At 44.2% G+C, this 12409-nt stretch overlaps 1 protein-coding gene and 1 pseudogene across 1 annotated transcript; one reads left to right on the top strand and one right to left on the bottom strand.

The window, feature by feature from the left end:
* The first annotated feature begins 5450 nt into the window (after positions 1–5450).
* LOC141049100 (histone H3-like) lies at positions 5451–5850 on the top strand (annotated as a pseudogene).
* Positions 5851–5896: 46 nt separating this feature from the next.
* Positions 5897–6299, bottom strand: LOC141049099 (histone H2B 1.1-like). The gene has a single exon (XM_073545238.1). It carries the CDS (start codon positions 6272–6274, stop codon positions 5897–5899), a length of 378 nt encoding a protein of 125 aa, XP_073401339.1. The 5' UTR covers positions 6275–6299.
* Positions 6300–12409: the final 6110 nt, after the last annotated feature.

Raw genomic sequence — 12409 nt, 5'->3', positions numbered from 1 at the left:
GATCCGCAACCCTAACACACTGTATATACCAGGATGGGGGGACCTAGTTCAAATCTTGCATCGGGGCCCATCAGACACATCAGACACTAGTTGCACCACTGGTAGACACTATACTTCAAATGAAAACTAAAAATATCTACTGCTATCTATCTATCTCATATCTATGTATCCTATGCTAGTTAGCAGTGACATTTGCGAGGTGAAATCTGTATTACCAAAGTAACCCTATAGCAAAATTCGTAAGCAGGAAAGCTCTTGTTTATACAGGGAGATTGCCACCACGAGTCTGTTTTACATTCATGGAAAAGAAAATTCAATTTACCAAGTGCTTTTTGAAATGCATGTGTAATTCTGGGTTATATCTCATCTGGCAGATCACACTGAATCCAGCCAAACCATTTGCAGATAAAACATAAGGAGGCTTGTAGTGAGGTTAATGGCACAAGACTGACCACAAATCAGAGTTAAACTGAGCACATTGTGCCAATCATCTCACCGCCGCCATAAACTGTGTAAGTACAGCGTCTTTGTGTGAGAATTAATATCTTTATTTCCAAAAATAATTTTCATTCATTGGACAAGGACTTTTTTTTTTTAATTTTTTAATTACATTTTTTTGATGGTATTCAAATTTGTGTTTGATTTTTATTAAATTGTTCCAACTGCACAACCCCAGTCCACATGAGCCCTTATGGCATAAAATAATCACGAGCCAGACCGGAGCAGTTCTACCTCAGCACATCAGGTATTACTTATACACTCATTTATTTGACGGGTACATTCGGAAGACTCCTGGAAATGTGAATACCTTCAAGACGCCTGGTAGAGTTGGAAAGTCTCCCAGGAGCCATGAAAACTGAACAGAATTTAGCACTTTTGGAAGGTGTCGTTGGGATGCTCGACCATCAGGCCCTATATACAGACACAAATGGAGGCTCTGAGCTGCAGTCATACATTTCTTCTCCAGTAGCCACTTTACTAAATCTGCTTTTTCGATTAACTGAATCCTTAATAGAGGTTGCTAGTTCAGCATAGCCTCTTTAAATGAAATGCATCATCAGAAAATGAGCTGTAGTGAGTCTCTCCTGCACCGTTTCGATTGTTCTGTGCTTTTTTTGGAGCAATTCTCCACCTTTGCCAATGTCAATCCAACTCCAAAAGTTTCCAAGGCACCAGAATTTCCCCAATTATTCCTTTATTTGGACGTTTCAAAAATAGCAAAAACAATTACAACGTTTCAACCGTAAACAGGTTTTTGTTTTGATTCACAAAAAGACAGTTTGTGAACAAACATTGGGATTGCTTTTGTCATTTTTTACATGCCCAAATAAAGGGATCATTGAGGAAATTCTGCTTCCTCGGAAACATCTTGTATTGGATTAGAAAATAACTCATTAATGTCTGCTGTTTTTCTTTTAATTCCTGGTGTGTGGTTTTTTTTTCTAATTTTCTATTTCATTATTTATGTTAGCCCCTACACTACTGACTTTTTCCTTTTTGGGGCTTTATTTTTTTTCTCTCCTTCTCCCAAGAGACAGAACTTTTTCTTCTTCTCTCTGACATCATCATACGAGGGCTTGATTTTGCTGAACAAGTAGTAGTTTTGAATTACACTATTCATTTTACCTTTCGACCTACTGGAAAACGAACAAAAAATTCCAAGTGCGGTGAAAATGCAAAAAAAAAAAGACTCCACAAGTCCACAACTTTTTAATTTTTTTTAATGCATTCATTTAGCTGTAAATATAATGCAAATGCAATATACAATAATTCTCCAGTTCAGTACAATATCAAAGTAATATATTTTTTTATATTGGTAAAAAAAAAGCTTGGAAATTTGTAAAAAAAGAAAATGAAAATTCTCTGTGTTGCTCTTTTCTGATACATGTACCGTTTCCATTTCTACATCCATAGAGCTGCGTGAGGGCTTGTATTTTGCAAGATCAATGCTCATATTTATAGTGCTTTGAAGAAAGCACTATCATGTAATCCGAACGCTGCTAACTTCTTCTTATTATTCAGTTGATTTCTGCAATTAATGCGGCCCGAACCGCTACACGCACAGACTCCGTTGAGGTGTCGTTTCGAAGCCAGCGTTCATGAGAGGTGTTCTAAGTATTTTTCGTGTCGATCGGATTTGTAGTTTTTGCGCAATTTGTGTTAGAAAATTTTTTTTCCCGTCATTGGAATGCATTGTCTCAATGCTTTTCAATGGGGAAATGTTGCCACAGACAAAACATGCCCTGAGGCAATTGAAATGGCAGTTAAGCTCATTGATATGCGCAGGCAGACCCAGTTACTATGCCAACGTCTACGAACTTTGCATGACCCCACCAGGACACAGTTTCTGCCAGATAATATCAGCTCTTAAAACGAAACCCAAAGCACAAATGCAAATCTAGCTTCATCACAGGACGCATGCCCCTGAGAGAGAATGTGCGCCAAAGTGGATTTAGAAGCCCAGTGTGCCAAACTGGCTCTTAAAGGGCCGACATGCCAAAGTGATTCTTAAAGGGCCGGCTCACCAAAATGAGTCTTAAAGTGCCGACTCGCCAAATCGAAAGTTGAGTGACCCCAGGCTCCAAATCGGAGGCTGATTGACCCCAGCCTCCAAATCAGAGACTCATCCACCCCGGCCTCCAAATCGGAGGCTGATCAACCCCGGCCTCCAAATCGGAGGCTGATCGATCCTGGCCTCCAAATCGGAGGATGATCGACCCAGCCTCCAAATCAGAGGCTGAGCCACCCCAGCCTCCAAATCGGAGGCTGAGCCATCCCGTCCTCCAAATCGGAGGCTGAGCCACCCCAGCTTCCAAATCGGAGGCTGATTGACCCTGGCCTCCAAATCGGAGGTGGATCGACCCCGGCCTCCAAATCGGAGGCTGAGCCACCCTGCCTTTCAAATCGGAGGCTGATCAACCCCGGCCTCCAAATCGGAGGCTGAGCCACCCTGGCCTCCAAATCGGAGGCTGAGCCACCCCGGCCTCCAAATCGGAGGCTGATCGACCACTCCACTCCACTCCACTCCACTCCGATCCACTCCAAATCGGAGACTGATCCACCCTGGCCTCGAAATCGGAGGCTGATCGACCCCGGCCTCCAAATCGGAGGCTGATCAACCCCAGCCTCCAAATCGGAGGATGATCGACCCAGCCTCCAAATTGGAGGCTGAGCCACCACGGCCTCCAAATCGGAGGCTGAGCCACCTCGTCCTCCAAATCGGAGGCTGATCGACCCCCGGCCTCCAAATCGGAGGCTGATCGACCCCCGGCCTCCAAATCGGAGGCTGATCGACCCCCGGCCTCCAAATCGGAGGCTGATCGACCCCGGCCTCCAAATCGGAGGCTGAACGACCCCGGCCTCCAAATCGGAGGCTGATCGACCCCGGCCTCCAAATCGGAGGCTGATCGACCCCGGCCTCCAAATCGGAGGCTGAGCGACTCTGGCCTTCAAATAGGAGGCTGAGCGACCCTGGCCCCCAAATCAGAGGCTGAGCAATTTCGGCCTCCAAATCAGAGGCTGAGTGGGGTGCCCAAGTGTGAAAGCCTTGCCGAAGCAGCAAGCAAGTCTCTTAAAGGGGCAGCTTGGGCACCATTTCAAAGCACTATCTGTACTTCCTTCAGGAAATACACATCTAGTTTATATTGTTAACATTTTGGAGCAGATTCTATGTTTTGGTCAATTCTTATAGCATTTGTTTAGCAACTGAAAAAAATCCCTGCAATTCTAATGATTCAATTTTTTTGCTCTTTACGGTGTTTACTGATCAAGTTAGTTAAGAGGACTTCAAACTGTGATCATCCAATCGCATGAACTGTATCCTGCAAAACCAAAGTATCGCTGTATATAGTATAAAGCATGATGTCCTATTAACGTCAGTCATAGACTGGTCTTCAAAGAGGCACCGTCATGTCAGGCAGGAGAGTCTAGCTGCCATAAGAACTTGTTGGCTCCTCATGATTGCGACATTGGTGAGTGAAGGGTTCTTAAAACATCATGTCCCCCAGGCCATCCATTTCAAATGCTGCTGTCAGTTTGATGGCAGGCAAAGCTCAGCTCCACTTACTGTTGTTGGAGGCAGATGCCAGCTGTGCAACACAGCCCTCATCTGCCAGCAATGATGCAGGCTCTGCTCCTGAGCCTGCATCAGAGATGGGACCTGACATATGATGTACCAGTACATCATATGACAGGAAGGGGCAAAATAAAATCTTAAAATATTGCAATTTTTGCACCATTCACTGAGCTTTGCAATGGGTTGGTTTCTGATCTGTAAAGAGTGTCCACAGGTCCCATGTTAGTTCCAGCAAAGTCTAGTACTCTTTTATGGCAAAACACAAACCTACCAAAGTCAACAATGCAAAACTCAGATCATTTAAGCCCTAATCCTAGGAATGCCCCAAGTGCTCACTTTGGTCATGGTTTTGACCAATCCTGCCCCATTTGCAGTTAAGTTTACACGACTGTCTCAGTAAAATTAGGACTGTTGGCAAGTCTGAAAAACAGAAATGCAAATATACTCTACAGATTTGTAGGTGAGTATTTCTAGAGGATTCTTTGAAATGAAAAGATGTGAGATAATGTGGCAAATAGCTGAGATAAGGAATATGAGATGGGATTAATGTGCACAGCAGTCAGATTTAGAGTTCGATTTAGTTTTAATATAATTTTTTTCTTGCATGCAAGAATGATTAGATCTTATAGGGGTATTCTCAGACTTGAAAGTTATCCTCTATTTGTTGGGTATGCGATACCATAAGGTGCAGTTAGACAATCCAAGAATCGGAGAATAAGCATTTGTGCTAATTCTTGTTCCCAATTGTCGTCCTCTGTAAGCACGGTGATTGGATTGTTTATAGCGGCATCAAAAGTCACCATCGCCAGCATCATCCAGTGTAAAAAGTAAAAATCACCATCGCCAGCATCATCCAGTGTAAAAAGTTTAGTGGACAAGCGCTGATCAATTTCAACTTGTATATAGTCGATCGGTGCTTGCTAACAATCGGCACTTACGTGAATGTTAGAGCGGACTCCGATTCAAAATCTACACTCAAAAATAGGGTTTTGCTTCTGAAACAGAAAAAACACCCAATTCACAAAAATGGCATTAAAAAACACACCAAATAAAGCACCCCAAAATTTAGCTTTTATGAAGCTTTATTTTTTGATGATTTTTCAGCAGTCAAGAACTCTGTGTGAAATCACTTTGAGGCTACTTTCAGATACAATTTTTTAAACATTAAAAAAAAACAAATTTTTCAAGTGAAAAATGCTATTTTTTAGACAGTTTTGGGCTAAATTCAAATGGATGTTTTTCTAGCTAATCCAATATCCTTTTCAAAAGGTCTGTGCACACATCTTCTTCAGACAGATTCCGCCCAGAATCCACTTGAAAATGGGGCTAGACGCACTGTGTGTGTCATCACATCTGCGTACATCTTTTGAGAGTTATGGCCAGAACCAAGCAGACCGCCCGTAAATCCACCGGAGGGAAAGCTCCCCGCAAGCAGCTGGCCACTAAGGCAGCCAGGAAGAGCGCTCCTGCTACTGGCGGAGTGAAGAAGCCGCATCGTTACCGCCCAGGAACAGTCGCTCTCCGTGAGATCCAAGTCCACCGAGCTGCTGATGCGTAAGCTTCCCTTCCAGCGCCTGGTGAGGGAGATCGCCCAGGACTTCAAGACCGATCTGCGCTTTCAGAGCTCGGCGGTGATGGCCCTGCAGGAGGCCAGCGAGGCTTATCTGGTGGGACTGTTCGAGGACACCAACCTGTGCGCTATCCACGCCAAGAGGGTCACCATCATGCCTAAAGACATCCAGCTGGCCCGCAGGATCCGTGGGGAGAGAGCTTAGATCTTCCCGAGCACCAACCACAACTGGGGTGATGGCGGAGCAGATCTCACTTGGCATTGGTGTACTTGGTGACGGCCTTGGTGCCCTCGGACACGGCGTGCTTGGCCAGCTCTCCGGGCAGCAGCAGGCGCACAGCGGTCTGGATCTCCCGGGAGGTGATGGTGGAGCGCTTGTTGTAGTGAGCCAGGCGGGAGGCTTCCCCTGCGATGCGCTCGAAGATGTCATTGACGAAGGAGTTCATGATGCCCATGGCCTTGGAGGAGATGCCGGTGTCGGGGTGGACCTGCTTCAGCACCTTGTACACGTAGATGGCGTAGCTCTCCTTCCTGCTCTTCCTCCGCTTCTTGCCGTCCTTCTTCTGAGTCTTGGTCACGGCTTTCTTGGAGCCCTTCTTGGGAGCTGGAGCAGACTTGGGATCAGCCATAACAAAAGTAAAGCGACCTCCTCCGTCACAAAGCAGAATAATAATGATCAATGATCTCCCTTTGGTTCACTCACCATTGCGTAGCTACAGGATTCGGCAGAGCTGGGAGTAGTGTGGAGACTGCGATCAGCTGGGACCGGTGTCTTTCTGTCCTCGTGGAACTCCGTGCCTGGATTCAGCTGGGAGAGAGTGAAGCTGCTGGCTGCCTGCCTTGTACCCATTTCCAGCATGCAGATGATCCCAGGATAGGAAACCTGGTGGAGTGTGCGGTGCTGGAGTTGTTCTGGAGATCTTGTGGTCCACATGGAGCTGTAGGGCTACAGGATTCGGCAGAGCTGGGAGTAGTGTGGAGACTGCGACCAGCTGGGACCGGTGTCTTTCTGTCCTCGTGGAGCTCCGTGCCTGGTTTCAGCTGGGAGAGAGTGAAGCTGCTGGCTACCTGCCTTGTACCCATTTCCAGCATGCAGATGATCCCGGGATAGGAAAGCTGGTGGAGTGTGCGGTGCTGGAGATGTTCTGGAGATCTTGTGATCCAGGTGGAGCTGAAAGGGTGAGCTGGGCAGGTTTGGACTGACTGTTGGCGTGTCCCCTGATTTCCTTGTCTTGTTGCACACATGCCCTCCCCCCCAGCAGTGCTGGGAGCACCCTTTATGGAAAGTTGTACATTTAACTCTGCTAAGCTGTGACTGTTCAGTCTTTATAGCTACAAGCTGAGTGTAGTCATGGCCACTGCACTCTGTAAACCTACTCTTATGATTTCAAGGGACGATTTATTATTCTGGAATCATCCGCAATTTCTCATGGACTCCCCTTCTTGGAGCATGATTGCTAATTCAACAATTGAGTACATAAAATCCATTACTTCTGTGAAACCTGTGGAGGTGTACTGCAAGAGAGGTAGGAGAGGAGGAGTCCTGGCACGCCTTCGGAGGAGAGGGTTCAGAACAGCTCTTCCTTCACTCCACTTGGCTAATGTCCGTTCCTTATCTAACAAAATGGAGGAACTGAACTTACTTTGTAACATGAGATCTGATATGGCCAATTCAGCTGCTCTTTGTTTTACTGAGACCTGGTTGAATGACACCATCCCTGATTGTAGTCTGGATCTACCTGGTTTTGTTATCTACAGAGCTGACCGTGATTGTGTAGCTTCAGGTAAACAAAGGGGGGGTGGGGTATGTCTCTACATCAACACTAGCTGGTGCTGTGATGTTAACATACTGGGAAAAGGTTGCTCTCCAGATCTAGAGTACCTTGCACTCAATTGTAGACCATTTTACGCTCCAAGAGAGTTTTCATCTATGGTTCTGGTTGCAGTATATATTCCCCCTCAAGCATCTGTTAAAGCTGCTATTGGTGAATTAGCTTGCAAAATATCAGAATGGGAGAAAGGATCTCCAGAAGCATTTGTGATCATAATGGGGGACTTTAACAAAGGAAAACTCAACCTGGATCTCCCCAAATTTACTCAACATATAAACTGCTTCACGAGATAGAACAATACGCTTGATCACTGCTATACTGTCTCAAAAGGGGCCTACAGGGCAGTGAGGAGAGCAGCAGTGGGCTTTTCAGATCATTGTCTAATTCATTTAATTCCAGCCTACAGGCAAAGGTTGAAAACATCCAAACCTACAGTTTATACAAAGAAGACATGGTCTGAGGAGGCAAAATTGCAACTACAAGCATGCTTTGAATGCACGGACTGGGAGGTATTCCAGGAAACATGCTCGGGTCTGGATGAATGGGTTGATGCAGTGTCCTCATACAGTGGGGCAAAAAAGTATTTAGTCAGTCAGCAATAGTGCAAGTTCCACCACTTAAAAAGATGAGAGGCGTCTGTAATTTACATCATAGGTAGACCTCAACTATGGGAGACAAACTGAGAAAAAAAAATCCAGAAAATCACATTGTCTGTTTTTTTTTTCATTTTATTTGCATATTATGGTGGAAAATAAGTATTTGGTCAGAAACAAAATTTTATCTCAATACTTTGTGATATATCCTTTGTTGGCAATGACAGAGGTCAAACGTTTTCTGTAAGTCTTCACAAGGTTGCCACACACTGTTGTTGGTATGTTGGCCCATTCCTCCATGCAGATCTCCTCTAGAGCAGTGATGTTTTTGGCTTTTCGCTTGGCAACACGGACTTTCAACTCCCTCCAAAGGTTTTCTATAGGGTTGAGATCTGGAGACTGGCTAGGCCACTCCAGGACCTTGAAATGCTTCTTACGAAGCCACTCCTTCGTTGCCCTGGCGGTGTGCTTTGGATCATTGTCATGTTGAAAGACCCAGCCACGTTTCATCTGCAATGCCCTTGCTGATGGAAGGAGGTTTGCACTCAAAATCTCACGATACATGGCCCCATTCATTCTTTCATGTACCCGGATCAGTCGTCCTGGCCCCTTTGCAGAGAAACAGCCCCAAAGCATGATGTTTCCACCACCATGCTTTACAGTAGGTATGGTGTTTGATGGATGCAACTCAGTATTCTTTTTCCTCCAAACACGACAAGTTGTGTTTCTACCAAACAGTTCCAGTTTGGTTTCATCAGACCATAGGACATTCTCCCAAAACTCCTCTGGATCATCCAAATGCTCTCTAGCAAACTTCAGACGGGCCCGGACATGTACAGGCTTAAGCAGTGGGACACGTCTGGCACTGCAGGATCTGAGTCCATGGTGGCGTAGTGTGTTACTTATGGTAGGCCTTGTTACATTGGTCCCAGCTCTCTGCAGTTCATTCACTAGGTCCCCCCGCGTGGTTCTGGGATTTTTGCTCACCGTTCTTGTGATCATTCTGACCCCACGGGGTGGGATTTTGCGTGGAGCACCAGATCGAGGGAGATTATCAGTGGTCTTGTATGTCTTCCATTTTCTAATTATTGCTCCCACAGTTGATTTCTTCACTCCAAACTGGTTGGCTATTGCAGATTCAGTCTTCCCAGCCTGGTGCAGGGCTACAATTTTGTTTCTGGTGTCCTTTGACAGCTCTTTGGTCTTCACCATAGTGGAGTTTGGAGTCAGACTGTTTGAGGGTGTGCACAGGTGTCTTTTTATACTGATAACAAGTTTAAACAGGTGCCATTACTACAGGTAATGAGTGGAGGAAAGAGGAGACTCTTAAAGAAGAAGTTACAGGTCTGTGAGAGCCAGAAATCTTGATTGCTTGTTTCTGACCAAATACTTATTTTCCACCATAATATGCAAATAAAATGAAAAAAAAAACAGACAATGTGATTTTCTGGATTTTTTTTTCTCAGTTTGTCTCCCATAGTTGAGGTCTACCTATGATGTAAATTACAGACGCCTCTCATCTTTTTAAGTGGTGGAACTTGCACTATTGCTGACTGACTAAATACTTTTTTGCCCCACTGTATATCCGTTTTTGTGAAGACACGTTTATTCCATCCAAATCTGTCCACTTTCGGGGAAACAACAAGCCGTGGTTTACAAATAAAGTCAGGTTGATCCGTAAGAGAAAAGAGGAGGCTTATAAAGCAGGCGATATTACTGAATTCAAGAAACTTAGGAACTCGCTATCTAAAGAGATCAAGTTAGCCAAACACGAGTATGCAAAGATTCTGGAGGAAAGGTTCTCATCAAAAGATACTAGATCTGCATGGAGAGGATTAAGAGAGGTCACCAATTATAAAAGCCACCCCACTATAGTGAACCACAGCAGAAGTCTGGCAGCAGAGTTAAATGAATTCTACTGCAGATTTGAGGCAAGCTCTACACACAGTGGCTATTCATCTCTAAGCTCCTCAGTCTGTTCATATAAAGATCATTCATTGTGCAACACCCAAGTAGTGATCTCCGAGGCAGAGGTGATATGCATCCTGAAGGGACTTAAGGTCAAAAAGGCACCTGGCCCTGATGGTGTATCTCCAATGTGTCTGAAAGTATGTGCTACCCAGCTTGCCCCTATACTGACAAATATATACAATGTGTCACTGAAAGAGTGCGTTGTACCTCAGTGTTGGAAAAATTCCACAATTATCCCTGTCCCCAAGAAAGTGGGATCCTCTGAGTTGAACGACTATAGACCAGTAGCACTCACATCTGTAGCTATGAAAGTCTTCGAAAGAATTATGATGTCCCACCTGATAAAATTCACGCAGAAGCTATGGGACCCGCTTCAGTTTGCCTATAAGGAGAATCGTTCGGCAAACGACACTGTCAATCTGGCACTGAAGTACATTTTGGATCATACAGATGAACGGCACTCATATGTCCGGATTCTTTTCATGGACTTTAGCTCAGCGTTCAATACCATTGATCCGAATTTACTTCATAAGAAAATGGTAGCTCTTGGAGGCCCTCTCAACTTATGCTTGTGGATTTATAACTTCCTGACAGCCAGGATACAGAGTGTAAATGTTGGACCATTCACTTCGGACACCTTGGTCACAAACATCGGGGCACCTCAGGGGTGTGTTTTGTCCCCGTTACTGTTTTCTCTCTATACGAATGATTGCATCTCTTCAGCAGACTCAGTAAAAATCTTGAAATTTGCCGATGATATGACACTGATTGGTCTCATCAGGGGAAATGCTGAAGACTTGTATCGGAGTGAGGTGGAAAGAATATGTGACTGGTGTAAAGCCAATAATCTTGTACTCAACACTAAAAAAACTGCTGAGATGGTTGTGGATTTTAGGAAAGATCAACATGAGATACTTCCAATCTACATCCATGACGAAGTGGTTCTTAGGGTCACAGAGACCAAATTCCTTGGTGTTATCTCTCATGATCTTAAATGGGGGAAAAACGTGGATGCTGTTATAAGAAAAGCACAACAGAGGATGTTCTTCCTGCGTCAGCTGAAAAGATATGGTTTGTCTAAGAATCTGCTGATCTTATTCTTTAATGCTGTCATCAGTCTGTGATTTGTTCCTCTCTGATAGTCTGGTATGGGGGAGCCACTGCGCATGACAAACTCCGCTTACAAAGGACTTTCAGAACAGCAGAGAGAATTATAGGCTCCCCCCTGCCTAAAATCCAGGATCTTTATGATAAGAGTATTCGATCCCACGCATTGAAAATTTCATCCGATCCCTCTCACCCGGGACACTCCTCATTCCAACTACTCCCTTCAGGACGTCGCTTCAGAGTCCCCAAATGCAGCACCAACCGCCATATGAACAGCTTCTATCCACTCTCTGTTCAACAATTAAATTGTCATGTGTAGACTATATACTGTATCTGTCTTGTTAGATGTTACTTGTTGTATCTGTTGTTATATATTATGTTGCCTCTTTGCCACAAAGAATTCCTTGTATATATGTAATATGTACTTGGCGATAATAAATTTGATTGATTGATTGATTGATCTCATCATTCATTCATTTTCATTCAGATGTCAGTGATTTTTAAAATATGCAAAAACCAGTGAGAATGACATAATTGTTTTTGATCTGAGTTTTATCAGTGTTTGGTGCATGTGTTGACACCATCAGTGTTTGGTCCATGTTTCTGTTTTTACCATCAGTGTTTGGTCCATGTTTCCGTTTTTGCCATCAGTGTTTGGTCCATGTTTCTGTTTTTACCATCAGTGTTTGGTCCATGTTTCCGTTTTTGCCATCAGTGTTTGGTCCATGTTTCCGTTTTTGCCATCAGTGTTTGGTCCATGTTTCCGTTTTTGCCATAAGTCTTTGGTCCATGTTTCCGTTTTTACCATCAGTGTTTGGTCCATGTATCCATTTTTGCCATAAGTCTTTGGTCCATGTTTCCGTTTTTACCATCAGTGTTTGGTCCATGCTTCCATTTTTACCATCAGTGATTGGTCCATGTTTCCATTTTTACCATCAATGTTTGGTTAATGTATCCATTTTTACCTTCAGTGATTAGTCCATGCTTTCGTTTTCCACCATCAGCGTTTGGTTCATGTTTCCGTTTTTACCATCAATGTTTGGTCCATGTTCCCGTTTTTACCATCAGTGATTGGTTCATGTTTCCATTTTTATAATCAGTGTTTGGTTGATGTTTCCATTTTTATAATCAGTGTTTGGTCCATGTTTCCGTTTTTACCATCAGTGATTGGTCCATGTTTCTGTTTTTACCATCAGTGTTTGGTCCATGTTTCCATTTTTGCCATCAGTGTTTGGTCCATGTTTCCGTTTTTGCCATCAGT

The sequence above is a fragment of the Dendrobates tinctorius genome, unplaced genomic scaffold (assembly GCF_039654945.1).
Source record: "Dendrobates tinctorius isolate UK_male_01 unplaced genomic scaffold, ASM3965494v1 ptg000143l, whole genome shotgun sequence".
NCBI classification, from domain to species: Eukaryota; Metazoa; Chordata; class Amphibia; order Anura; family Dendrobatidae; genus Dendrobates; species Dendrobates tinctorius.
This window is presented reverse-complemented; position numbering and strand designations above follow the sequence as displayed.

Excerpts from the sequence above, each read along its gene's own strand:
- LOC141049099 (XM_073545238.1), bottom strand. The coding sequence starts at position 6,274 with ATGGCTGATCCCAAGTCTGCTCCAGCTCCCAAGAAGGGCTCCAAGAAA.